Source organism: Panthera pardus, unplaced genomic scaffold (genome assembly GCF_024362965.1).
Source record: "Panthera pardus isolate Hobbes unplaced genomic scaffold, ASM2436296v1 HiC_scaffold_27, whole genome shotgun sequence".
Classification (NCBI taxonomy): domain Eukaryota; kingdom Metazoa; phylum Chordata; class Mammalia; order Carnivora; family Felidae; genus Panthera; species Panthera pardus.
The window spans coordinates 45710741-45738213 of NW_026526843.1; the positions used below are offsets into that span (position 1 = coordinate 45710741).

At 40.0% G+C, this 27473-nt stretch overlaps 2 protein-coding genes across 13 annotated transcripts in view; both read right to left on the minus strand.

The window, feature by feature from the left end:
- The window catches only part of ARMCX4 (armadillo repeat containing X-linked 4), a 66647-nt gene that overhangs the window by 5644 nt on the left and 33530 nt on the right, over positions 1-27473 (minus strand). For 2 of the 3 annotated variants that reach the window (XR_008418191.1, XR_008418190.1), the window contains exon 6: positions 15141-15275. The gene's annotated coding sequence lies outside the window, so the exon portion shown is untranslated. Of the gene's footprint in view, positions 1-11269; positions 12806-15140; positions 15276-27473 lie in introns of those variants that run through there. The other variant, XR_008418189.1, reaches the window with a different exon arrangement.
- On the minus strand, positions 23024-27205 carry ARMCX1 (armadillo repeat containing X-linked 1). 10 transcript variants are annotated; one of them, XM_019436017.2, is made up of 4 exons: positions 26991-27205; positions 26631-26686; positions 25181-25283; positions 23024-24929 (listed from the first exon to the last, which is right to left on the minus strand). In XM_019436017.2, the coding sequence occupies exon 4, from the start codon at positions 24802-24804 to the stop codon at positions 23428-23430; it is 1377 nt and encodes a 458-aa protein (XP_019291562.1). In that variant the 5' UTR covers positions 24805-24929; positions 25181-25283; positions 26631-26686; positions 26991-27205; the 3' UTR covers positions 23024-23427. The 10 variants fall into 10 exon arrangements, with proteins under 10 accessions (XP_019291562.1, XP_019291557.1, XP_019291560.1 ...); XM_019436012.2 differs by having other exon boundaries at positions 26619-26686; XM_019436015.2 differs by having other exon boundaries at positions 26631-26689.

Sequence of the window (27473 nt, forward strand, 5' to 3'; positions counted from 1 at the left end):
AGTTTCCCTTCCCTTTCTATTTTTTGGAACAGCTTGAGAAGGATAGGTATTATCTCTGCTTTAAACGTCTGGTAGAACTGCCCTGGGAAGCCATCTGGTCCTGGACTCTTATTTGTTGGGAGATTTTTGATGACTGATTCAATTTCTTCGCTGGTTAGGGGTCTGTTCAAGTTTTCTATTACCTCCTGATTGAGTTTTGGAAGCATGTGGGTGTTTAGGAATTTGTCCATTTCTTCCAGGTTGTCTAGTTTGTTGGTATATAATTTTTCATAGTATTCCCTGATAATTGCTTGTATCTCTGAGCGATTGGTTGTCATAATTCCATTTTCATTCATGATTTTATCTATTTGGGTCATCTCCCTTTTCTTTTTGAGAAGCCTGGCTAGAGGTTTATCAATTTTATTTCTTTTTTCAAAAAACTAACTCTTGATTTAATTGATCTGCTCTACAGTTTTTTTAGATTCTATATTGTTTATTTCTGCTCTGATCTTTATTATTTCTCTTCTTCTGCTGGGTTTAGGCTGTCTTTGCTGTTCTGCTTCTGTTTCCTTTAGGTGTGCTGTTAGATTTTGTATTTGGGATTTTTCTTGTTTCTTGAGATAGGCCTGGATTGCAATGTATTTTCCTCTCAGGACTGCCTTCACTGCATCCCAAAGCATTTGTATTGTTGTTTTTTCATTTTCATTTTTTTCCATATTTTTTTAAAATTTCTTCTCTAATTGCCTGGTTGATCCATTCATTCTTTAGCAGGGTGTCCTTTAACCTCCATGCTTTTGGAGGTTTTCCAGACTTTTTCCTGTGGTTGATTTCAAGTTTCATAGCATTGTGGTCTGAAAGAATGCATGGTATGATTTCAATTCTTGTATATTTATGAAGGGCTGTTTTGTGACCCAGTATGTGATCTATCTTGGAGAATGTTCCATGTGCACTCGAGAAGAAAGTACATTCTGTTGCTTTGGGATGCAGAGTTCTAAATATATCAGTCAAGTCCATCTGATCCAATGTATCATTCAGGGCCCTTGTTTTTCTATCAATCGTGTGTCTAGATGATCTATCCATTTCTGTAAGTGGTGTGTTAAAGTCCCCTGTGATTACCACATTCTTATCAATAAGGTTGCTTATGTTTGTGAGTAATTGTTTTATACATCTGGGGGCTCCTCTATTCGGCGCATAGACATTTATAATTGTTAGCTCTTCCTGATGGACAGACCCTGTGATTATTATATAATGCCCTTCTTCATCTCTTGTTACAGCCTTTAATTTAAAGTCTACTTTGTCTGATATATGTATGGCTACTCCAGCTTTCTTTTGACTTCCAGTGGCATGATAAATAGTTCTCCATCCCCTCACTCTCAATATGAAGGTGTCCTCAGGTCTAAAATGAGTCTTTTGTATACAGCAAATAGATGGGTCTTGTTTTTTTTATCCATTCTGATACCCTATGTCTTTTGGTTGGTGCATTTAGTCCATTTACATTCAGTGTTATTATAGAAAGATACAGGTTTAGAGTCATTGTGATGTCCATAGGTTCCATGCTTGTAGCGATGTCTCTGGGACTTTGTCTCATAGGATCCCCCTTAGGATCTCTTGTAGGGCTGGTTTAGTGGTGATGAATTCCTTCAGTTTTTGTTTGTTTGGGAAGACCTTTATCTCTCCTTCTATTCTAAATGAAGACTTGCAGGATAAAGGATTCTCAGCTGCATATTTTTTTTTCTGTTCATCACATTGAAGATCTCCTGCCATTCCTTTCTGGCCTGCCAAGTTTCAGTAGAGAGATCAGTCACGATTCTTATAGGTCTCCCTTTATATGTTAGAGTACGTTTATCTCTAGCTGCTTTCAGAATTTTCTCTTTATCCTTGTATTTTGCCAGTTTCACTATGATATGTCGTGCAGAAGATCGATTCAAGTTACGTCTGAAGGGAGTTCTCTGTGCCTCTTGGATTTCAGTGCCTTTTTCCTTCCCCAGATAAGGGAAGTTCTCAGCTATGATTTCTTCAAGTACCCCTTCAGCACCTTTCCCTCTCTCTTCCTCCTCTGGAATACCAATTATGCGTATATTATTTCTCTTTAGTGCATCACGTAGTTCTCTATTTTTCCCCTTATACTCCTGGATTTTTTTATCTCTCTTTTTCTCAGCTTCTTCTTTTTCCATAATTTTATCTTCTAGTTCACCTATTCTCTCCTCTGCCTCTTCAATCCAAGCCGTGGTTGTCTCCATTTTATTTTGCAGTTCATTGATAGCATTTTTTAGCTCCTCCTGGCTGTTCCTTAGTCCCTTGATCTCTGTAACAATAGATTCTCTGCTGTCCTTTATACTGTATTCAAGCCCAGCGATTAATTTTATGACTATTATTCTAAATTCACTTTCTGTTATATTGTTTAAATCGTTTTTGATCAGTTCGTTAGCTGTTGTTATTTCCTGGACGTTTTTTGAGGGGAATTCTTCTGTTTCGTCATTTTGGATAGTCCCTGGAGTGGTGCGCAACTGCGGGGCACTTCCCCTGTGCTGTGGTATATAACTTGCGTTGGTGGTTGGGCCCGCAGTCAGACTGATGTCTGCCCCCATCCCACCGCTGGGGCCACAGACTGGTGTGTGCCTTCTCTTCCCCTCTCCTAGGGGAGGGATTCACTGTGGGGTGGTGTGGCCCATCTGGGCTACTTGCACACTGCCAGGCTTGTGGTGCTGGGGATCTGGCGTATTAGCTGGGGTGGATCGGCAAGGTGCACGGGGGCGGGAGGAGCATGCTCAGCTCGCTTTTCCTTCAGAGATCCGCTTCAGGAGGGGCTCTGTGGCACCAGGAAGGAGTCAGACCCGCTGGAGGGATGGATCCGCAGAAGCACAGTGTTGGGTGTTTGCATGGTGCAAGCAAGTTCCCTGGCAGGAACTGGTTCACTTTGGGATTTTGGCTGGGGGATGGGCGAGGGAGATGGCGCTGGTGAGCACCTTTGTTCCCCGCCAAGCTGAGCTCTGTCGTCCGGTGCTCAACAACTCTTCCTCCCGTTGTCCTCCAGCCCTCCTCCTCTCTGTGCAGAGCTGTTAGCTTCTAACCTTCCAGATGTCAAGTCCCACTTGCTGTCGGAACACACTCCGTCCAGCCCCTCCGCTTCTGCAAGCTAGACTCGGGGTCTCTGCTTGGCCGAGGGGCAGCCCCTCCACTCCAGCTCCCTCCCGCCAGTCCGTGTAGTGCGCACTGCCTCACCGCCCTTCCTACCCACTTCCGTGGGCCTCTTGTCTGTGCTTGGCTCTGGAGACTCCGTTCTGCTAGTCTTCTGGCGGTTTTCTGGGTTATTTAGGCAGGTGTAGGTGGAATCTAATTGATCAGCAGGACGTGCGGTGAGCCCAGCGTCCTCCTATGCCGCCATCTTCCCAGGATCCCCCGTGTTATTGCTTTTTAATGAGTCACTGAGTTCTCTAATTCTTATATCATTCTCATTTGTCTTAGTTTCTCTTTTTTTCTTCTTCATTATTTTCTATATGTTTGTCCTCTATATCACTGATTTGCTGCTCTGCTTCATCCACCTTGCTGCCATGGCATCCTTTAGAGATTGCATCTCAGTTATAGCATTTTTCATTTCATCCTGACTAGATTCTACTTCTTTCATCTCCACAGAAAGGGATTCTAATCTATTTTCAACCCCAGCTAGTATTCTTATTATCGTGATTCTAAACTCTGGTTCAGACATCTTGCTTGTATCTGTATTGATTAAGTCCCTGGCTGTCATTTCTTCTTGTTACTTCTTTTGGGGTGTATTCCTTCATTTCATCATTTTGAAGGAACAAAAAGAAGTAATAAATTAATTTAAAATTAGAAAATTAAAAACAACACAAAAAATATCAAATAAAGGATGCTAGATGCTAGGTGTATTTTGGTCTGGTTTTTTAAAGAAGCTTGACAGAATAGAGAAAAAACAGGAAAGAAAAGAAAAAAAATGGGGGAAAAAAAGAAAGCATTTGAAAATTTTGAAAAAATGAATACAATAAAATATAATGACATGAATTGATGAAAGTAAAATAGAATTTAAGAAATGTATAAAAAAGTAAAAAATATAATAGAAAAAAAATTTACAAATCTGTTTTATAAAAATAGAAAATAAAAATAAATTTTTCTCTTCCTGTATTCAAGAATAATAAAAGAAAAAAGAAAAAAACTGAAAAGATAGACCAATGAAGAGAATGAAATATGATTGAAATTACATCCAATTTCCCCTAGAAGTCAAACTATGAACCACTTTATAATCTGTAAACTAAACAGACTGAGAGACTTATGTTCCTCTAGAGCACGGTTGGCCAGTTGGGCTGGGCTTGGTGTAACAGCTCTCTTCTCCACTAGATGGTGCTGCTTAGCTTACTGGTATTGATTGTGGTGGTGCGTGTAGGCGTGTATGCGCATGTGCAGGAGGGATGAAAATGGCGTCACCCAGCTACCCAGCCTCTAGTTTCAGAGCTCTGTTCCCTCCTCCACCAGCAATCAAGCACCCCTCCTTTGTCTCCAGCTTCTGTCCAGTCTTCATTTCTACACTATCTGAGACCAAGCCATCAGCCTGCCAGACAGCATCTCCTTCCTGAGTTTTAACTCAGGTGGGGGCTGTTTCCAAACCCCTCACAGCTTTGACTTTCCCAGACCCTCTGGGGGAGGGTCTCACTGAGCAATGGCAGCGTCCCCGCCTGCCCCCAGAAACGTTTGTGCAACTCCACTGCTGCAGATGCCCAGAGACCGTGGCCAGGTGCCAGCCTGCCCCAGAAAACGTTGGCATGATCTTGTAGCAGCAGCTTTTCAGGGATTATGGTAAATCACAACACACATCTGGCACCAGGGTTCACCCTTAATGTACTTGTTCCAACACCAGTAAATGAGGCTGTTCTCCAGGGTCTGCTGGGACCTTTGCCTGTGGGGCAACCACATAGCCTCTACCAAATGTCCACCCAGCACAAGAACCACCTCTCCCCATGTGTCCCAAGGACCCCTAGGACCTTGCTGTCAGCTCCTGGGGATTCACTCTTCCCACCAGAGCTCTGCCAGGTATCGAACTGCAGAGTTTAAGACTCTGCGCTCCACTGGTTATAGAGTCTTAGTGGTATTTAAACCCTCTCCTTTCTCCTTTGTCTTAATGGTATTTAAACTCTCCTTTTTCCTTTCTCCTTTCTCCCTTTCTTCTTCAGTCTCTTGCAGGTGTTTCCACTCTTTCTCTCCAGATGCTTTAAGGGGGAGTTCTTTTCCTGTACTTTCCCCCCTGTCTCTGTCCTCTCCCAGCCAGCAAAAATAGCTCCCTACCCTCCACAGCTTCTCTCTCCCTCATTTCACCTCTCCATGCTATGTACCTGCCAAATTCTGTGGTTCAAGTTTTGCATATTGTTGTGTTAATCCTCAAATAAGTTTTCTAGGTGTGAAATATTGTTTGATGTTGATTTAGCTGCATTTCAGGGGTGAGAGAGGCCAAAAAACTTCTGTGCTGCTCTGCCATATTGGCCTCTCCTTCCAAGCTTTTTAATAAAGGCCATACAGTAAATATTTTAGGCTCTGCAGGCCATATAATCTGCATGACAATTATTCAACTCCACCTTTGTAAAACAAAGCAGTCATAGACAATACATAAACAAATGAATGTTGCTATGTTCAAGCAACATCTGTTTTATCTACGAAAACAGATGTTTGGCCCACAGGCCAGAGTTTGTTAACTCCTGCTCTATGATCACTAATAGAAGAAGGGTAAAATAATATTGTATAAGAGGTAATATGGGGGCAATATGAAATAATAAAAATATTTCCTTAATCAAAGGGGAAAAAGAAAAGAAAGAAAATAAAAGGAAATATATAACAGATTAGCCAAAACAATGGTAAGTTGGTAAACTTAACCACAAATATTTCAGTAATTAAACTAAACAGAAATGATGTAAATAAAGTGAGGAGTATATACAAATATATAGATAGAGCAAATAATCCAATTAGAAGAATAAGAGTGTCACATTGGACAAAAACCAAAATCCAATTGCATTCTGCTTATAAGAGATGCAACTTAAGTATAGGAACACATAAATATCTACAGTAAATGAATGGGAACAAATCCACTACACAAATACTAACAAAAAGAAAAACAAAAACAATTGCTTGAGATAGAGGAGAGAATTTTATAGTGATAAAAGGGTTAATCAACAAAGGAGATACAACAATTCTAATTTTTGATGTACCTGTAACATAGTTTCAAATAAATGAAGCCAAATGGATAGACTAAAAGATAAAATAGACCAATTCACAATCATAATAGGGAATTCAATATACCTAGTTCAGTAATTGATGGACCAAGCAGATATTTTAAAAAGCAGGGAAGATATAAATTTGAACAACATTATCAACCTAATTTTAAATATACATTTTTTAAGATTATTTGCACTTGAGAGAAGAGAGTGAGAGAGAGAGAGCAGGGGAGGAACAGAGAGAGAGGCAGACACAGAATCCAAGGCAGGCTCCAGGCTCTGAGCTGTCAGCACAGAGCTCAATTCAGGGCTCCAACTCATGGACTGTGTACCCATGACCTGAGCCAAAGTCACATGCTTAACAGATTGAGCCACTAAGGCACCCTCTGAATAATTATAAAGAACATTTCATTGAAAATTTTCTGAATATACATGATTTTTTAATGCATGTGGAAATTTGTAGAAATTAATCAAATATTAGATTATAAAGAACGTTACAGGTCACCAGGGTGGCTCAGTGGTCCTGATCTCACAGTCTGTGATTTCGAGCCCCCCGTCAGGCTCTGTACTAACAGCTCAGAGTCTGAAGCCTGTTTCGGATTCTGTGTCTCCCTCTCTCTCTGCCCCTCCCCTACTAGTGCTCTGTCTCCATCTCTCAGAAATAAATAATCGTTAAGAAAAATTTTGAGCATGAAATTTATTGTCAAATTGGTTTCCATACAACACCCCATGCTCATCCCAAAAGGTACCTTCCTCAATACCCATCACCCACCCTCCCCTCCTTCCCAGCCCCCATCAACCCTCAGTTTGTTCTCAGTTTTTAAGAGTCTCTTATGGCTTGGCACTCTCCCTCTCTAACCTTTTTTTTTCTTCCCCTCCCCCATGGACTTCTGTTAAGTTTCTCAGGATCCACATAAGAATGAAAACATATGGTATCTGTCTTTCTCTGTATGGCTTATTTCACTTAGCATAACACTCTCCAGTTCCATCCACGTTGCTACAAAAGGCCATATTTCATTCTTTCTCATTGCCACGTAGTATTCCATTGTGTGTATAAACCACAATTTCTGTATCCATTCGTCAGTTGATGGACATATAGGCTCTTCCCATAATTTGGGTATTGTTGAAAGTGCTGCTATAAACATTGGGGTACAAGTGCCCCTAGGCATCAACACTCCTCTATCCCTTGGGAAAATTCGTAGCAGTGCTATTGCTGGGTCATAGGGTAGGTCTATTTTTAATTTTTTGAGGAACCTCCACACTGTTTTCCAGAGTGGCTGCACCAGTTTGCATTCCCACCAACAGTGCAAGAGGGTTCGCGATTCTCCGCATCCTCGCCAGCAACTATAGTCTCCTGATTTGTTCATTTCAGCCACTCTGACTGGCGTCAGGTGCTTTCTGAGTGTGGTTTTGATTTGTATTTCCCTGATGAGGAGTGACGTTGAGCATCTTTTCATGTGCCTGTTGGCCATCTGGATGTCTTCTTTAGAGAAGTGTTTATTCATGTTTTCTGCCCATTTCTTCACTGGATTATTTCTTTTCCAGGTGTGGAGTTTGGTGAGCTCTTTATAGATTTTGAATACTAGCCTTTTGTCTGATATGTCACCTGCAAATATCTTTTCCCATTCCGTTGGTTGCCTTTTAGTTTTGTTGGTTGTTTCCTTTGCTGTGCAGAAGCTTTTTATCTTCATGAGGTCCCAATAGTTCATCTTTGCTTTTAATTCCCTTGCCTTTGGGGATGTGTCAAGTAAGAAATTGCTGCGGCTGAGGTCAGAGAGGTTTTTTTCCTGCTTTCTCCTCTAGGGTTTGGATGGTTTCCTGTCTCACATTCAGGTCCTTTATCTGAATTTGTTTGAGTTTGTTTTTGTGAATAGTGTAAGAAAGTGGTGTAGTTTCCTCCTTCTGCAAGCTGCTGTCCAGTTCTCCCAGCACCATTTGTTAAAGAGACTGTCTTTTTTCCATTGGATGTTCTTTCCTGCTTTGTCAAAGATTAGTTGACCATACTTTTGTGGGTCCAGTTCTGGAGTCTCTATTCTATTCCATTGGTCTATGTGTCTGTTTTTGTGCCAATACCATGCTGTCTTGATGATGACAACTTTGTAGTAGAGGCTAAAGTCTGGGATTGTGATGCTTCCTGCTTTTGTCTTCTTCAAAATTCCTTTGGCTATTCAGGGCCTTTTGTGGTTCTATACAAATTTTAAGATTGTTTGATCTAGCTTCGACAAGAATGCTGGTGCAATTTTGATTGGGATTGCATTGAATGTGTAGATAGCTTTGGGTAGTATTGACATTTTAACAATATTTATTCTTCCAAAACATGAGAACGGAATGTTTTTCCATTTCTTTATAACTTCTTCAATGTCCTTCATAAGCTTTCTATAGTTTTCAGCATACAGATCTTTTACATCTTTGGTTAGGTTTATTCCTAGGTATTTTATACTTCTTGGTGCAATTGTGAATGGGATCAGTTTCTTTATTTGTCTTTCTGTTGCTTCATTATTACTGTATAAGAATACAACTGATTTCTGTACATTGATTTTGTATCCTGTTACTTTTCTGAATTCATGTATCAGTTCTAGCAGGGTTTTGGTGGAGTCTGTTGGGTTTTCCATTTATAATATGTCGTCTGCAAAAAGTGAGCGCTTGACTTCATCTTTGCCAATTTTGATGCCTTTGATTTCCTTTTGTTGTCTGATTGCTGATGCTAGAACTTCCAACAGTATGTGAAACAACAGCGATGAGAGTGGACATCCCTGTCGTGTTCCTGATCTCAGGGGGAAAGCTCTCAGTTTTTCCCCATTGAGGATGATGTTAGCTGTGGGCTTTTCATACACGGCTTTTATGATGTTTAAGTATGTTCCTCCTATCCCGACTTTCTCGAAGGTTTTATTAAGAAAGGATGCTGAACTTTGTCAAATGCTTTTTCTGCATTGATTGACAGGATCATATGGTTCTTTTCTTTTGTTACTGTGATGTATCACATTGATTGATTTGCGAGTGTTGAACCAGCCCTGCAGCCCAGGAATGAATCCCACTTGATCATGGTGTATAATTCTTTTTATATGCTGTTGAATTCGATTTGCTAGTATCTTAATGAGAATTTTTGCATCCATATTCATCAGGGATGTTGTCCTGTAGTTCTCTTTCTTTGCTGGATGTCTGTCTGGTTTGGGAATCAAAGGAATGCTTGCTGCATAGAATGAGTCTGGCAGTTTTCCTTCCCTTTCTATTTTTTGGAACAGCTTGAGAAGGATAGGCATTATCTATGCTTTAAACGTCTGGTAGAACTCCCCTGGGAAGCCATCTGGTCCTGGACTCTTATTTGTTGGGAGATTTTTGATAACTGATTCAATTTCTTCGCTGGTTAGGGGTCTGTTCAAGTTTTCTATTTCTTCATGTTTGAGATTTGGAAGTGGGTGCGTGCCTAGGAATTTGTCCATTTCTTCCAGGTTGTCCAGTTTGTTGGCATATAATTTTTCATAGTATTCCCTGGCAATTGCTTGTATTTCTGAGGGATTGGTTGTCATAATTCCATTTTTATTCATGATTTTATCTATTTGGGTCATCTCCTTTTTCTTTTTGAGAAGCCTGGATAGATGTTTACCAATTTTGTTTACTTTTTCAAAAAACCAACTCTTGGTTTCATTGATCTGCTCTACAGTTTTTTTACATTCTATATTGTTTATTTCTGCTCTGATCTTTATTATTTCTCTTCTTCTGCTGGTTTTGGTGTGTCTTTGCTGTTCTTCTTCTAGTTCCTTTAGGTGTGCTGTTAGATTTTGTATTGGGGATTTTTCTTATTTCCTGAAATAGGCCTGGATTGCAATGTATTTTCCTCTCAGAACTGCCTTCGCTGCATCCCAAAACATTTGCCTTGTTGTCTTTTCATTTTCATTTGTTTCCATATTTTTTTTAAAATTTCTTCTCTAGTTACCTGGTTGACCCATTCATTCTTTAGCAGGGTGTTCTTTAACCTCCATGATTTTGGAGGTTTTCCAGACTTTTTCCTGTGGTTGATTTCAAGTTTCATAGCATTGTGGTCTGAAAGTGTGCATGGTATGATCTCAATTCTTGTATACTTATGAAGGGCTGTTTTGTGACCCAGTATGTGATCTATCTTGGAGAATGTTCCATGTGCACTGCAGAAGAAAGTATATTCTGTTGCTTTGGGATGCAGAATTCTAAATATATATGTCACATCCATCTGATCTAATGTATCATCAGGGCCCTTGTTTCTTTTTTGATCCTGTGCCTAGATGATCTATCTATTGTTGTAAGTGGAGCATTAAAGTCGCCTGCAATTATCACATTCTTATCAATAAGGTTGCTTTTGTTTGTGAGTAATTGTTTTATATATTTGGGGGCTCCCTTATTTGGCACATAGATATTTATAGTTGTTAGCTCTTCCTGATGGATAGACCCTGTGATTATTATATAATGCCCTTCTTCACCTCTTGTTACAGCCTTTAATTTAATGTCTAGTTTGTATGATATAAGTATGGCTACTCCAGCTTTCTGTTGACTTCCAGTAGCATGATAAATAGTTCTCCATCCCCTCACTTTCAATCTGAAGGTGTCCTCAAGTCTAAAATGAGTCTCTTGTAGACAACAAATAGATGGGTCTTGTTTTTTTATCCATTCTTATACCCTATGTCTTTTGGTTGGAGCATTTAGCCCATTTACATTCAGTTTATTACAGAAAGATATGGGTTTAGAGTCATTGTTATGTCTGTAGGTTTCATGCTTGTAATGATGTCTCTGGTACTTTGTGGACCTTACAACATTTCACTCACACAATCCCCCTTAGGATATCTTGTAGGGCTGGTTTAGTGGTGATGAATTCCTTCAGTTTTTGTTTGGGAAGACCTTTATCTCTCCTTCTATTCTGAATGACAGACTTGCTGGATAAAGGATTCTAGGCTGCATGGTTTTTCTGTTCATCACATTGAAGATTTCCTGCCATTCCTTTCTGGCCTGCCAAGTTTCAGTAGATATATCTGTCATGAGTCTTATCGGTCTCCCTTTATATAGAGAGCATGTTTATCCCTAGCTGCTTTCAGAATTTTCTCTTTATCCTTGTATTTTGCCAGTTTCACTATGATATGTCATGCAGAAGATTGATTCAAGTTATGTCTGAAGGCAATTCTCTGCACCTCTTGGATTTCAATGCCTTTTTCCTTCCCCAGATCAGGGAAGTTCTCAGTTATGATTTGCTCAAGTACACCTTCAGCCCCTTTCTCTCTCTCTTCCTCCTCTGGAATCCCTATTTTACGTGTATTACTATGTTTCATCGCATCACTTAGTCCTCTAATTCTCCTCTCATAGTCCTGGATTTTTTTATCTCTCTTTTTCTCAGCTTCCTCTTTTTCCATAATTTTATCTTCTAATTCACCTATTCTCTCCTCTGCCTCTTCAGTCTGAGCTGTGGTCGCCTCCATTTTATTTTGCAACTTATTTATAGAATTTTTTAGCTCCTACTGACTGTTTCTTAGTCCCTTGATCTCTGTAGCAATAGATTCTCTGCTGTCTTCTATACTTTTTTCAAGCCCAGCAATTAATTTTATGACTATTATTTTAAATTCATGTTCTGTTATATTGCTTAAATCGTTTTTTGATCAGTTCATTAGCTGTCATTACTTCCTGGAGTTTCTTTTGAGGAGAATTCTTCCATTTCATCATTTTGAATAGTCCCTGGAGTGGTGCGGAACTGCAGGGCTCTTCCCCTGTGCTGTCTGGAGTAACTTATGTTGGTGGGTGGGCCACAGTCAGACCTGATGTCTGCCCCCAGCCCACCGCTGGGGCCACATTCAGACTGGTGTGTACCTTATCTTACCCTATCCCAGGGGCAGGACTCACTGTGGAGTGGTGTGGCCCCTGTCTGGGCTACTTGCACACTGCCAGGCTTGTGGTGCTGCTTCTATGGGATCTGGCATATTAGCCTGGGTGGATCTGCAAGGTGCACAGGGGTGGGAGAGGCAGGCTCAGCTCGCTTTGCCTTCAGTGGTCCCCTGGGGGAGGGGCCTTGGGGCACCAAGAGGGAGGCAGACCCTTTGGAGGGAAGGATCCACAGAAGCTCAGTGTTGGGTGTTTGTAAGGTGCAAGCAAGTTCCGTGATGGGAACTGGTTCCCTTTGGGATTTCGGCTGGGGGATGGGCAAGGGAGATGGCGCTGGCCAGCACCTTTGTTCCCCACCAAGATGATCTCTGTCCTCCAGGGCTCAACAACTCTCCCTCCCATTGTCCTCTAGCCCTCCCACTCTCCTAGCAGAGCTGTTGACATAACATTTCAGATGTTAAGTCCCGCTGGCTGTCAGAATACACTCCGTCCGGCCCCTCCGCTTTTGCAAGTCAGACTCAGGGGCTCTGCCTTGCCGAGCGGGCTGCCCCTCCACCGCCCCAGCTCCTTCCCGCCAGTCCGTGCAGCGCACTCCGCCTCTCTGCCCTTCCTACCCTCTTCCATGGGCCTCTTGTCTATGCTTGGCTCTGGAGAGTCTGTTCTGCTAGGCTTCTGGTGGTTTTCTGGATTATTTAGGCAGATGTGGGTGGAATCTAAATGATCAGCAGGACACGGTGAGCCCAGTGTCCTCCTACACCACCATCTTCAAGAGACTCCTAAAAATTTTTTTAAAAATAGTATTAAAAGAATGTTTCAATACATTTAAAAAGACATAGAGTATTTTTTCTGACTACAGTGATATTAACCTAGAAATCAATAAGTAAAAGACAACCAGAAAACTCTCAAATACTTGGAAATTAAGTAAAATACTTATAAATAACATAGATTAAAGAAAAAATATGAATGTAAATTTAAACATATTTTGAACTAAATGGTAATGAAAATACAAATTATCAAAATTTTGTGGAATGCAACTAAAGCAGTGTGTAGAAAGAAATTTATAGATAGAATCATAGTTTTTATACTGCATGTTTGTAAAGGAGAAAGGCTATAAATCAATGATCTTAGAAAAAGAACAATGAATTAAACTCAAATGAAAATTAATAAACTAAATAGTAAAGATGAGAGCAGAAATTAATAGAAAACAAGCATATGAGAGAGAAAATATTACATAGAACCAACTTTTTGCTTCTCTCTCATCTGCTTGTTTTCTATTAATTTCTGCTCTCATCTTTATTATTTACTTTCTTCATTTTCATATTGAGTGTTTAATTTTTGTGAGTTCTGTAGCAATGCCTACTTTTTCATGCCTCATATTGGTTTTCCTGATAGAAAAATATCAGGAATAAGAAGCACAATAACAGGAAAATCAACATGAGGCATGAAAAAGTAGGCATTGCTACAGAACCCACAAACATTAAACATTCAATATAAGGATAAACAGATACAAGCAAAGATGAAAATTTGATTAGTGCTGTACTAATTTTCTAAATTGATTAATTTTCTAAATTGAATAGGTAAAAAAAAAAAAAACAATTTCCCACAAAAAGACACTTCAGCTACAGGTGGCTTCACCAGTAAATTTATCCAAATATTTAAAGAAGAAATCAAATTAATTTTATAAAATTTTTTGCAAAGAGAAAAAGAGGAATAATCAAGATTCTCCACAGAAAAAAACCAATAAGTGATAGATATAGATATATAGATATGGATATATATACAGATGAAATAGAGATAGATACACAAAGAAAAAGAGAAAGATTTTATTTAAAGGAATTGGCTCTGGCAATTGTGGAAAGTGTCAAATCTAAAATCTATAGTGTGGGCCAGAAAGCTAGAGACTCAGGAAAGAGTTGACATCCCAGCTTGAGTCTGAAGACAACCTGGGGGGGCCTGGGTGGCTCGGTTGGTTGAGCATCCAATTCTTGATTTTGGCTTGCGTCATGATGCCAGGGTCATGGGATAGAGCCCTGTGTTGAGCTCGCACTGAGCATGGATCCTACTTAAGATTCTCTCTCCTCTGCCCTTACCCTGCTTGCACTCTATCTCTCTAAAGTAAAAAAAAAAAAATCTGAAAACAGAATTCCCTCCTCTTCAAAAGATCTCAGTTGTTTTCTCTTAAGGCCTGAAGCTCATTGGATTAGGCCCACTCGCATGATGGATAATGATCTGCTTTGCTCAAAGTCTACTGATTTAAATGATATCTGAAAAATAACTTCACAGCAACATCCAGACTTGTGTTTGGCCAAACATCTGGGTACTGTGGCCTAGCCAAGTTGATACATAAAATTATTTATCACACTACCCACTCTGTGTTATGATCCAAGAATAAATATGATACCAAACCTGAAAAAAATATTACAAAAAATGAAATTAAAGGTTAATCCCTCTTATGAAAATAGATGCAAAAATTTCAAACCAAGTAAAAGCACACCAAATTGAGTGATATACAAAATAGATAATACATGATAATCAAGTTGGGTTTCATCTAAAAACACAAGGTTAAATTAACATTTAAAAATCAATCAACATAATTTGCCACATTATTATAATTACAGGGAAAAACTTATATAAATGTCTCAATGGATGCAGAAAAGGCATTTGATAAAATTCAACCCCCATTCATGATTTAAAACTTTTAGGAAACCAGGAATAAAGGGGAACTTCTATAATTTGGTAATCACCATCTACAACAAACATAATAGTTAATATTGAAATATTGAGAGCTTTCCACTTGAGATCAGTTAACAAGAAAAAGATGGCCACTATTACCACTTTTATTCATCATCATACTGGGGAGAGTACAATAAGGGAAGAAAAAATAAATAAAAGGAACAATAACTGGAAAAAATAATCATAACTCATATACAAAATGATTGCATATGTAGAAAACCCAAAAGAATCTATAAATAAACTATAAAAATTAATAAATGATTTCCACAAGTCCATTCAATACAATGTCAGTATATTTTTAGAAATCAGCTCTATTCCCATATACCAGCAGCGAACAAGTAGGATATGAAAATTTAAAAACAAAGCCATCTGGGGTACCTGGGTGACTTGGTTGAGCGTCCGATTCTTGATTTCAGCTCAGGTCATGATCCTGGGGTTGTGGGATTGAGCCCTGCATTGGGCTCCGTGCTGAGCATGCAGCCTGCTTGAGATTCTCTTGCACACTCTCTCTCTCTAAAACACAATAATAATAATAATAATAAATTAATAAATAAAAATAAAAATGAAGCCATCTAAAATAGCATTGAGATATCATCATATCCTAGGAGTCGTTCTAGCAAAATGTGTACAAATCTGAACTAATATGAGTGTAAATTGGCAAACATTTAAAAAAAAAATATGGAGATGCAAAGCACCAAGAATAACCAAGAGAATTCTGAAAAAGAACAATAAAGAGGATTCATACTACCAAATATTAAGATGCACTATAAAGCTACAGTGATTATGACAGGATTCAAACACATTGATGAAAGGATAAACAAATAGACTAATGGACAGAGATGCCTGGGTGGCTCAGTCAGCCAAGTGTCTGACTCTTGATTTCAGCACAAGTCATGATCTCACTGTTTGTGAGTTCGAGCCCCACGTGGGGCTCTGCACTGACACTAAGGAGCCTGCTTGGATTATCTCTCCTTCTTTCTCTGCCCCTCCCCCACTCTCTCTATATATCTATCTCTCTCAAAAATAAATAAATAAAGATTAAACAAAAATGACTAATGGACAGAATCAAAAGTACAAGGACAGACCCATACATATATGGCAACAAGTTATCACAAATATGACACTGTAGTGTATGTAGTAGAGAAAGGACAGTCTTCTCAAGAAATGGTGCTGAGTCTATTGGATATCTTTTTATAGGGAAAAAATATAATCTTGACACTTACTTCATGTCACATACAAAAATAAATTCCAGGTGAATTGTAGATCTAAATGAGATAAGGCAAAACAGTAAACCTGCTAGAAGATAATGTAGATAATCTCATGACCTTATGGTAAGGGAGAATTTGTTTGAAAAGAATAAACTAAATGAATGAAAACATTGATAATTTTCTTCTTTATGAAGACACTGCTTTGTAAGTGAAAAACAAGCCACACAATCTTAATAACAATATTTGACATATGGATGGACCTAGAGGGTATTATGCTAAGTGAAATAAGTCAGATAAAAAAAACAAGTACCGTATGATTTCACTTATATGTGGAATCTAAAAAGACAAAACAAAACAAATAAACGAACAAAAAAGCAGAAACCACAAAGAGAACAAACTAGTGGTTGCCAGAGGGAAGGGGTGGGGGATGAGCAAAATGGGTAAGAAGGAGTGGGAGATACAAGTTTCCAGTTATGAAAGTCATAGGAATGAAAGGTACAGCATAGGGAGTATAGTCAATGGCATTGTTTGGTGACAGATGGTAACTACACTTGTGGTGAGCATAACATAATGTATAGGCTTATTGAATCACTATGTTGTACAACTGAAACTAATGTAACTATGTGTGTCAATCATACTTCAACTTAAAAATACTTGGTGATGTAAAAATAAATAAAACGATGGATTAATCACACCAGTGATGTATATGTGAAAATTCTAAATATAATAATTATAAATGCAATCCAGAAGTATGGCAAAGAAATAATACACTATAACAAATCAATCAATTGCTGCAATAAGAACTCAAACAATTGTCTCAGTCCCAATGTCCCTCTTACACTTATTTCATTTTATCCTTATATTATTTTTCCATTTTTTCTAAAAACTTTTAAATTTTCAAAAGTTCAAAAATGCATTTTACCCACTTTGTCAAACAGGATGTCACTCTCCTTTGCAGGTGCTAGCAAAAATGTCTTCATTAGTATTGCTCACATCTTCAAGACCTAATAGCATGTTTTGTGTTCCTAAAACATCAATGTCCTATACTTGGTTGCAAGGCAAGATCACAATGTGTAATAACTTGGATAACAGAATTAGGCAGCAGATTTGAAAATGCTTAAATGCACTGATTAATTCATTCGTGGTCATATATCCTGAGATAGGAGGCATTATGAGTACTTTACTTGCTGACTCAGAATTTTTGGTCCAGACCCCCTTCTACCAATTGTAGAATTTTCATAGCCCAAATTATAGTGTATCTTATCCCCATGGTGCTTTAGCATCCTTCATAATGGACTCATAACACAATTATTAGTATCACATTTCCCAATTCAATGTATGTACCATCAAAGTTCCACTTGGCCCAACTGCATCCCCTCGCCATTCCTGGGCCCTGCCTTACTTCAAATCCAGAGGAAATACAGCAATTATCCTTTCTGCCACTGCCAATGCCACTGTGGTTCAAGCCACAGCTTGAGGAACGAGTTAATGTAGTGTCACATAGCAGGAAAGGACTATTGCTGCTGCAAACTAACCAAACTACACACATGGAAACACAGTAGAGTTAATGCTCCAAAGGGTGAACTTTGACAAATGGAGACTAGCTAAGATCCCTTGATAATGGCTTTTCTAAGAATGATGATGACCATTTTCAATGCTACCTTTCCACATTCATTTTGTATAACATCCCAAGCTAAAGTTTATTTCTGGTTTCTCTGAGCTGTGGCTCTTCCTTGCCCTTAAACCAGAACTATCTTGCCATCATAAGGTGTAAAAAACTAGGATAATAGTCCCTGGTCAGCTCTGCCCTGAAGTGTGATATTAAGCAAGATAATAGACATTTATTTTTCGAAATGGTATACTTCCATGCTTGACCCTGTCCATTCAGTCCCCCTCAGGCCTTTTGTTAAGGGTTTGGACAATGTGTGTGTTTGGGGATAGGCCTAGGGGGAAGGAGAAGGGTGGTGGGGAGATCAGGAAGCTTTATTGGGTGGTAACTTTATCCTTACAGATCCATTCAGTCCACCATTGAGATTGGGTTTAGTGTAACTCTCTGGCACTGTTGACCATTTATAATAATACAGAATGTTTGATTAGGCATAGAACCCCCTGTTTATTGAGCATTTCTAAGTTTGCAGAAGGCATAACCTATTACCAAGTGGGGTAGCATTTCTTTTTGAAAATAAAAGAATGATGATTTATGTTACTATAAGAAAAAAAATTACCAAGTAGACCAGATTCTTAGTGTTTGGTGCTCAGAACATTCACTCCCTAAAATCAATCTACATCAGAAACCAAATTATCATCAGATGATTATTTAGTGCTCAGGGAATCAGGACAAGCTGACTTAGCTAGATGTTGGTGCTGTCAAAATAGGTATATCTAATTCATTTAGTGTTGCTCATGTGTTTCCCCCTATATAGGTGATCAAATCCTTCATATTTTCCCTTTATGGATTCTAGATATTTGATCACACTGAGGAAGGTTCTTCCTACCTCTAGGTTATAAAAATAGGCTCTTGTCCCCATCAAACTTTTTATAAACACAATTCAATGCTTTCCTTTCTAATTTTTCTGTTATATACAGTTTTGTGTATTGTGAAGTAGGTGTCTATTATCAACACTTACCTTTTTCTGACAGCATACTTTGTGGAAGGTTTTTGGTTACCTCCAAAACATTAATTTTCTCCATAAGTAGAAACATTATTTTTTATGCTTGCTACTTTTGAGGGATGGTGCACTGAGCTACTATAGTAATATATTACAGAACTCATTTTCTTAAAAATAGAATTAATAGTTTGAGTAGCTCCTTAGTTCAAGACTAGAAAACAGGGCCTGGGGCAAAAGTTGACCCTGAGATGTATAATACAAGGGAAAAAGTGTTAGGGGAAAAGGGAAGTGAGACAAGGAAAGAGGGAAGGCAAATACAAGGAGGTAAGTTACTCATCTGGACAGAACTTTTCAACAAAAACACAGCTGATTACTTACATCACATGACGTTTTCAGTAAGAACACATAAAATTACTGCATCTATGACAGTCTAAGTGGAAGGGATAGAAAAGAATTTAACTGTTAGCTCTCTTTAGTAGTCTCCATTGGTCGAAGTCCACCCCACAGGGTGAACTTAGCAGAGAAAATAACCAAACAGAAGCCTAAGTGCACAGTTTGCCTGACCATATCAATTTGCTAAACCTACACTTGGAATGTTTATTGAGACAAGACAAGTAAACTATGAATTTTAAAAAATAAGCCTTGAAATATTGTGCTTTAGGTGACAATTTATAAGAGAAGTATACTTCATTTTTGTAAAATTACCTTTGGACACATTTTACTGGGATAGACCCACTTAAATTCCTGAAATTGTTAGATGATAACAAAACCAAAATATCCTCCAAGTTCCTAATTTCCTCAGTTTCCCAGGAGCTGCCATCATTTCTAAAGACAGGACACTGCCTCCTCCATGCCCCCATGATCTGCCACTATCACGGCCACTATCCTAGAACTGTACCCTTCCCAAAATGATTGAGAGTGGCAACCTCCAGTGTGAAAGCATCAGGACACTGGCATGTGGCTTGGCTGGCCATGTGGCCTGCCTGGACCAGGCTGTCACACATCTGTCTCACACAGCACTTTCCAAAGTCCAGACAATTTGGTTCCAAATAATACCAGGTGTGGGACATCAAAAGTACATGCCATGCACATAGGGCTGTGCCACGCTAAGACTAGTTCCTCCTCAGTCTCTGTTCAACAAGAGTTCCAGAAAATTTTTGGCATCCACTCACACCCTAGGTCGCCACATTACCACAGCAATGACAATTCTGTATTAAATGCCCACTGTTCCGTGGCCTGGTGTCATGGAAATTAAATGGTCACAGAAGCACAAAGAGACTATACAGCCAGTGATCTTCCAGAAGGAGGAAATAAAGATATAAGTGGGAGGGAAGGAAAGGGGGAAAGAATGAGAGGGAAGGAGGAGAAATCTGCCAGAGCAGATGGATGCTAGTCAGGCCTATGCCCCTGCCACATGGTGGCTTTTTATTATTAACCTCATTTTTACCCACATTTTAAATGAGGTTAAGTAATAAAAGTCACTCAGCACCCCAAATTCAACATGGCTTGATGTAAATTTCTTTTTTAGGTGTTCAAGCTACACATCTGGGTCAGAAAACAAGTGTGTTCTCATTGCCTCTGTGTCCTCAAGTATCTCCAATGAATTTTTTTCTAGGAGAAAATTAGAAAGATTTTAAATCAGGCTCTGAAAGTTTATTTACAGTGTACCTAATTTTATAAAAGTCACTCAGTACCCCAACTTGAACAAATCAATACAAAAGTCATTATTATTTGCTCAGTAGCCAAACTGCTCATCCTACCTGACACATAAGAGCACCAAGATAAATATTTTCTCTTTTTCATCTGAACCTCAACTATTGGCAATTCCTAAGACTTTACTCTTTCTTCTACACTTTGCTGTGTGGTTATCTATAAAGTTATGGACTCGACATAAAGAATATCATCTCCATTTCTGTCTTCATCAAGGGGAGTTTTGTATAAAATATCTATGGAGGCATTATACAGACATTTGGTTCCAAAGAAAGCGATTTTAAAACAACCAATTGCTGGGGCACCTGGGTGGCTCAGGTGGTTGAGTGTCCAACTTCGGCTCAGGTCATGATCTCGCAGTTTGTGGGTTCAAGCCCTTCATCAGCCTCCGTGCTGACAACTCAGAGCTTGGAGCCTCCTTCAGATTCTATCTCTCTCTCTCTCTCTCTGCCCTCCCCCGCTCTTCTTCTGTCTCTGTCTCTGTCTCTCTCTCAAAAATAAATAAACATTAAAAAAATTAAAACAACCAATTGCTCAAGTTTGGAAGGCCACTGAATCTACCTCTTACTGATGAAGTGATCTTGGGAAACTTACCTATATCCTCCAAGTCTCATTTCTTCTTCAATAAAAATATAATATTTACTTGACAGGATTGTTGAGGAGATTAAGTGGAGGGGGTAGGAACTCTATAAATTCCAAACAGTGTCTGACAAATATTAGGTACTACCAACTTTTTTCTTCTTTAATATACATCTTGTAGATAAATGCGTTGCTTATCAAATTTGAGTAATATTATTCTTAAAAAGAAAGAAAACTCAAGGGCTTCTAGTTTTGTCTGAAATTATTATTGTAATCAGGAGAAAAGCAAACAAATTTATTTAGCATAAGTTCTACATGACATAGGAACCCTCATAAGAAAATGAAGATCCAAACAAGTGGCAAAATCCAAATGTTTATATAGTAGGTTGAAGGAAAAGATGCAATTGTGTAAAAGTAGCTAAAATATGGGGAGATTAAAGGAAGATAAAATTTATTTTAGCAAGATCTTTTTGTACAGAAATATCTCAACCTTAACTCCCTCTCTAGTGATAAGAATGTGTCTGTCTTTCCTCCTGGTTTAAGGAATACAATTTTCACATAAGATTTTTTTTTGGTTTTTGTTTTCTTTTGTTTTAACTTGTTTTATTTTTTACTTTTTTAAATTTACATCCAAATTAGTTAGCATACAGTGCAACAATGATTTCAGGAGTAGATTCCTTAGTGCCCCTTACCCATTTAGCCCATCCCCCCTCCCACAACCCTCCCGTAACCCCCAGTTTGTTCTCCATATTTATGATGTCTCTTCTGTTTTGTCCCCCTCCCTGCTTTTATATTATTTTTGTTTCCCTTCCCTTACTCATATGAGGACTTTAAGAGACAAAACAGATTACTTAAGGTTTTTATCTCCTGCCTTCCTATGCCTATTTTTTCAAATGTTTTTAGCTCAAAATAATCCTTATGCAAAAGTGGCATATTCTACCAACCCTAACTCTTACATAAAGTTCAAAACAAAAAAAACCTCACAAAATAAAAATAAACCAAGCCACAAAATTAAGAAAATTTAAATTAATATTACTGATATTGATAATGTTGCTTTGTTGGCTCCAAATCACAATCTGCAATATGAATACGGCAGTGATACAACAGCACCCATTCCCTTGATGTTTACACCTGTGTAACCACCAATTAAATTGAGATATAGGTCATTTCCAACTGTCCAGAAGGTTCCCTCATGCCCCTCCCAATCATTCCCCAAAGTAACCACTGGTCTTATTCCTATCACCATAGATTAGTTTTGCTTATTCTTGAATTTCATATAATGGAATCACATGATAAATGTTCTTTTGAATCTGGCTTATTCAACATTATATTTGTGTGAGTCATCCATATTGCCACATATAGCAGCATGTGTTCTTCCTTCTTGCTGTGTAGCATGTAAATATAGCACACTTTATTTATCTATTATACCGTTGATGGTCATTTGTTTCCTGTTTGAGGCTATTTTGAATAAAGATGATATGAACGGTCTAAATAAATAAATAAATAAATAAAATATTCCTTCAGTAAGGGGAATCTGATGACTCCCCCTCAACCCTCTGCCAGTTTCCTAACTCAAACTACTGCAGAACCTCTATCAGTACAAAATGATGTACTTATTATGGAGCAAATACATCCTTTATGTATTAAATACATTTTTACATTTTTCTCATTGACTAGAATTTCATTGATCTAAGATGCCTTTGATTATTAGATGCATCATTATTTTATGTACCACTACAAAAGGAAAAAAAATACTTCTAATTAAAGTATGGCACAATGCTAAGATGCCATCAACTGTAAGATACATCATAACTTTAGAGATCCCAAACTATGGGGGAAAGAAGTTATCTTATTTATGATCAGTGAATACAGTAGTGCTACTTTGTGCTATGACAATATTTAACAGAACACAAAAGTTGTCTCCCAAGTCACCAGTCATTCTCAAAACATCCCCATTTTTATCCTATCCTTCAAGCTCAGCTTACTTAAGTGCCCCCCTTCTCTATAAAATTTTCCCTGAGCACTGCTGCCTACAGAAGTTTTTGCACTGATGGGAGGGGTGTGGCCATGATCAGAGAGGTTCGTGGTTTTGTTAGGACAATTTTGTCTCGATACATCTTGCCTTTCTAAATCGTAAACTCAAGGGACACAATACTTTTTTCTGGTTAAAACACACAACTTTATTGATGAAACACAAGTCTAAGATTAACAAATGTAAACCAATACAAAAGTGTAGCTTATTTATAATTAGTTTGCTGTCAAATTAGGTAAAGGAAAGAGCAAAAAATATCTCAGTCTAGGTAGCAAGATGGAATCAATAAGTGCTTTCTTTATACAAGCTCTAGTATTCATTTGGCATCCTTAAAATGGTACAGCCTAAAACCAACCACCACAACCATCATCACTCTTGATGATCCTTGATATTCATTATTCCAAAATGGCAGCTGAAAGGATCTCTTTGCCATATAAGCACAATGGCAAACAAAGAATTTACAAAATGCATTGTTCCCAAGTGCAAACTAAACAATTATCTCGATATTGTTTGGGACATACACCCAATTAAAGTTTGGTCAATACTTTTAGGACTTTTACTTTCACTACCAGATCATTGTGATTTGCTAATGCCTTAATTTTCTTAATACACACTCCAGATTCTTTGAATAAGAAAAAAAGTGAACTTCTGCTGAATTCTTTCTTAGATGATGCAAGTCCTTCACTTTTTATGTTGTCATTTATATTTTCAAATAGAGTAAGGATATTAAGAAGAATCTCTCTGTCCCACTCTTTATTAAAGAGGGAAATCAATTCTGATGGTACTTTACAACTGACCAGCTCTCTTGTCATGGCTGGATTCTCAGTAAAGTTTATGATTAGTTTCATAATCTGAATCTTGGTGAAGTAATTTCCCAGGAATAACAATGCAAAAAAGTCTGGAAAAGAATAGGAAAGCAAATGTTGGTAATGATTAGTCACAGTCATGTTAGTTAACAGTCTTAGTCCGGCCATCTGCACAGCTGAGTCCACGCGGCAGATCACAGTATCATCACACACTTGACTGATATAGGTCTTAATCTTTCCCTGATTTTCAGCATTCACACTCAAGTTATTAAGGGCATTGTAAGCTTTTTCCCTAATAATAAGATCTTTGGTTTTTATCAGTTTTGCAATAATTGGAAGACCACCCAATTCACGAATGGCATTTTGGTTAAAAGAATATGCTGCATTGTTACCCAGAGTAACCAAGGCTATTTCTTGAATAAAAGGATCATTTGATCTTTCCAGGATGTTAAGAACCTTTTGAAGGTCAGGAGCACCCAGAATATCATCAATTTTATAGGGAAAGTTGAACTTGCCCCTACGAACAGGCCATGCTGTAGCTGGAGTCCTGGTGCTCTTACCTCGGGTTCTTCCCTTGGTTTTTCCACTTGCCCTACTCCCAGCCCTAGCACCACTCCTGGTGGGGTGACAGCCTCCACCCCTGCCCCCTGGGCAGGGTAAACTGGGTGCAAGGGTCCTATTCCCAGAGATGGTACCCAACCTGGCTCCTCTGCCCGCCTTTGCACTTGCCTGTTCCTTCAGGGTGCTGAAAAGGGCTTTGGCCTTGGCCTCTAGGCCTCCTCCATTCTGGGGCCCCAAGTGGACCTCTGCCTTTACAACTGAACCACTCTCAAGTACCATGCCCACCTCAGCCTTCACCTTTGAATTACCCTGAAGTCTAGCTTCAGACCCCATCCCAGCATTAGCTTTAGCTCCTTTCCCATTCTCAATCCTAGTCTCTACAATATCACTAGATTCCTCCTCATCATCTTCATCATCGTCGTCCCAGATTTTCTCATTCTCATCTCTTCCCCAGGTCAGTCTATATACACAGTAGCAGGCGCCAGCCCCAATCACCACACCAGCGGCCACGCAGCCAGCTTCCCGAGTACGGCCCATGCTGGGGACAATGTCTGAGCCGAATTCTTAACTGGGGCAGAATGAGATTGCTCTGGCCCGGAGGGGTGCTCCTATATTGGGAACAGAGTCAGCAGGCCCTGCTGCAGCTACAGATACAGCGGAACCTAGGAATGAAAGAAAGATTTAAGGCGTCAGTTTCTCTTTTTGTGCCTTTGCATGCAGACAGACTGAACTACAGACCGACAAATGTAGAGGACATGACAGGGAATCAGGGCTGGATCATTGATTCCTCTTCTCTATTGGGGAGGTAATTCTGAAAAATTTCCCCACGTCCAGATTCTCCAACCTCATGTTCAACCATCCCACCCCAGTATGTTAAATTTAAGGTACCTAATCATTTCCCTACCTCCCTTACCCCAGATGTCCTGGGGGTAGTGGCGCCCCTACATACACCCATACAGGTTCAGGCACTTTCTTCCTTCTCTTCCTTGCCTGGAAGTCCGCTGGGTCCTGCAAACCTGCATACAAACGGGTGGGGAGGAGGATGCTGAATGATCAAGGGACAGAAGGACCTCATCCTGGAAAGATACACATCCCTTTCCTGCATCTCTGGCCCTCGCTCTGTGTACCGCAACATCACCATCCCCTCCTCACAGAGCTGTGGCTTTGAAATTTATTATCTCCCTTCCCCATCTCCTTCATCTCTTTCAAGTCTCCACCCTATCCTCACCCAACCCAGGTCAGTTGTTTCCTTCAAAAGTGATGCCACAGCCCTTTCCCTGTAACAAATCAGATGGTGGTGGAGAGATTGTCTGGAAGGCGGACAGACATAAAATGCACAAAGTTTTGGAGCTCACCCTTCCCTCCACCACCTCCAGCATCACAGAGGTTCCAGGACACTCCTCCCTTCACCCATTATACCAACTTCCACTTCTCTGGAGCAATTTCCTTCCTCTCTCATCTCAGTTTCTGTCTCCCCCATTAAACCTAAGGACTGAGAACTCTGGGACTTAGTGCTTTCAGGAAGGAGACAAACCCAGGATACAGTACTCCAAACAGCAATTTGAAGCAAGATCTCCCCACCCCCGTTTCAGGATTCCCGTGCCCCGCCCCCCAGCCACTTCTTTCTTTGTCTAATACCTGCAGAGCACTTTGTTTTGAACGCTCCAAAATGGTATAAAGAGGAGGAAAGGAGGAGGGATGCAGAGGAGGTTCATGAGGACACTGGGGTTTGCAGTCTCCACTTTTCTCCACCCCAGGAGTCCCAAATATTGCCACCACCCTCACTTTGGCCTACTTTTTCTGGACAATTGTCGCCTTCTTCCTGCTTCTACGGTTGAATTGGCCCTAAAGTGTGTCCATAGACACACATGCCACACGTCAGAGGCAAACGGCTTGCGGACAGAACAGCACTTCGGAAGGTCTCAATACCAGCTTTTCCAAATTCAGGACTCTGGTTGTCAAACGGATTTCATGTTTTGGTCTCTAATCCTTACCCCTACTTCTCAGGACTCCGCTGACATCAGCCCTCTTCAAGCCCAGCGTCCACTCACCCATTCCTGCAGCACCCACCCTCAGAGGTCGGCCATTTTCCCAGCAAAAACCACACCCCTTTCGAACAAGTAGAAAAGGAGGAGGCGGATGAGGGAGTATGGAAAAGTAGAGAAGCAAAAGAAGAGCCTCCTCCCCGATGCATTCCAACCCCCAATGACAGCCATTTTCCCTGTAGGCGCCGTCACATCCTTCTTCCTACATAAAATAACAGGAAGGTAGCTGGAGTCAGAAATGGGCCCAAGTTAAGGCAAGGACCTCAACCATCCCCCACCCTTCCAGGGGCCGCAGGGCGATCCCACCTTTACACCGACCTCCAGGGATTCGGAGCAGATTCTTTACTCTTTTCCTCTGGGTGGTATACAGCGCCCTACTGAAAGACATAGGGAATGACAGATGCACAGCCCCAAGATTCTGGCTTGGTAGATGGATGCACACAGGACTAGAATCTTAATATCTGCCCTGCCCGATTCAAGGCCCTGGATGCCAAAGTTTTCAAATTTCCTCCCTCTTGGTCCAGGATGTCCCCAGGAATCCAGCCCCCAAGTCCACCATTTTTATTCTTGGAAGGGCCAGGGATAGTGGAAGGGTGTTGAGAAAGTCCGCTTTGTTTCCACCCTCCGCTACCCACACCGTAGGGATTCCCCCCGGGCTGCTCCCATCCACACACAGACCTGCTGGGATCCGGGCGGTTATTTCCTCCTCCTTCCCTGGCCACTGGCCCGCCCTCCCTTAGGGCAATAGGGAGCTGGTAGCCGGACAAAACCAGGACCAGGATTTGAAGGACGTCGGCAAACGTCGGCTGCTGCTCACGTGAGGGCCACGTCACCCGCGAGTGCAGGACCCCAGTTACCTCTCCCATCCCATCGGCAGTGCAGCAGGAACCCGCCCACCCCTTTCCTTCCCCGCTACATCAGGTCCTGCCACTCATTTTCTTCTGCCAATCCCGGAGACTGAGGAGAGCTGCTCCTTGTGGCTGGAATTTGCCTTTCTGTGGTGAACAGGGAGAAACTGCATCTGTTCCCCTGTCCATTGGTCTTTTTTTTCCCTCTTTGAGGAGCAGTTCTTTTTCCTTCTCTACTCCCTCTCCAATTGCTTCTCCCATTCTCTCACCTTCTCCCACCCCCAGTCATTAAGGGCCAGCGTTTTCCCGACAC

Excerpts from the sequence above, each read along its gene's own strand:
- ARMCX1 (XM_019436019.2), bottom strand. The coding sequence starts at position 24,804 with ATGGGCCGTACTCGGGAAGCTGGCTGCGTGGCCGCTGGTGTGGTGATT.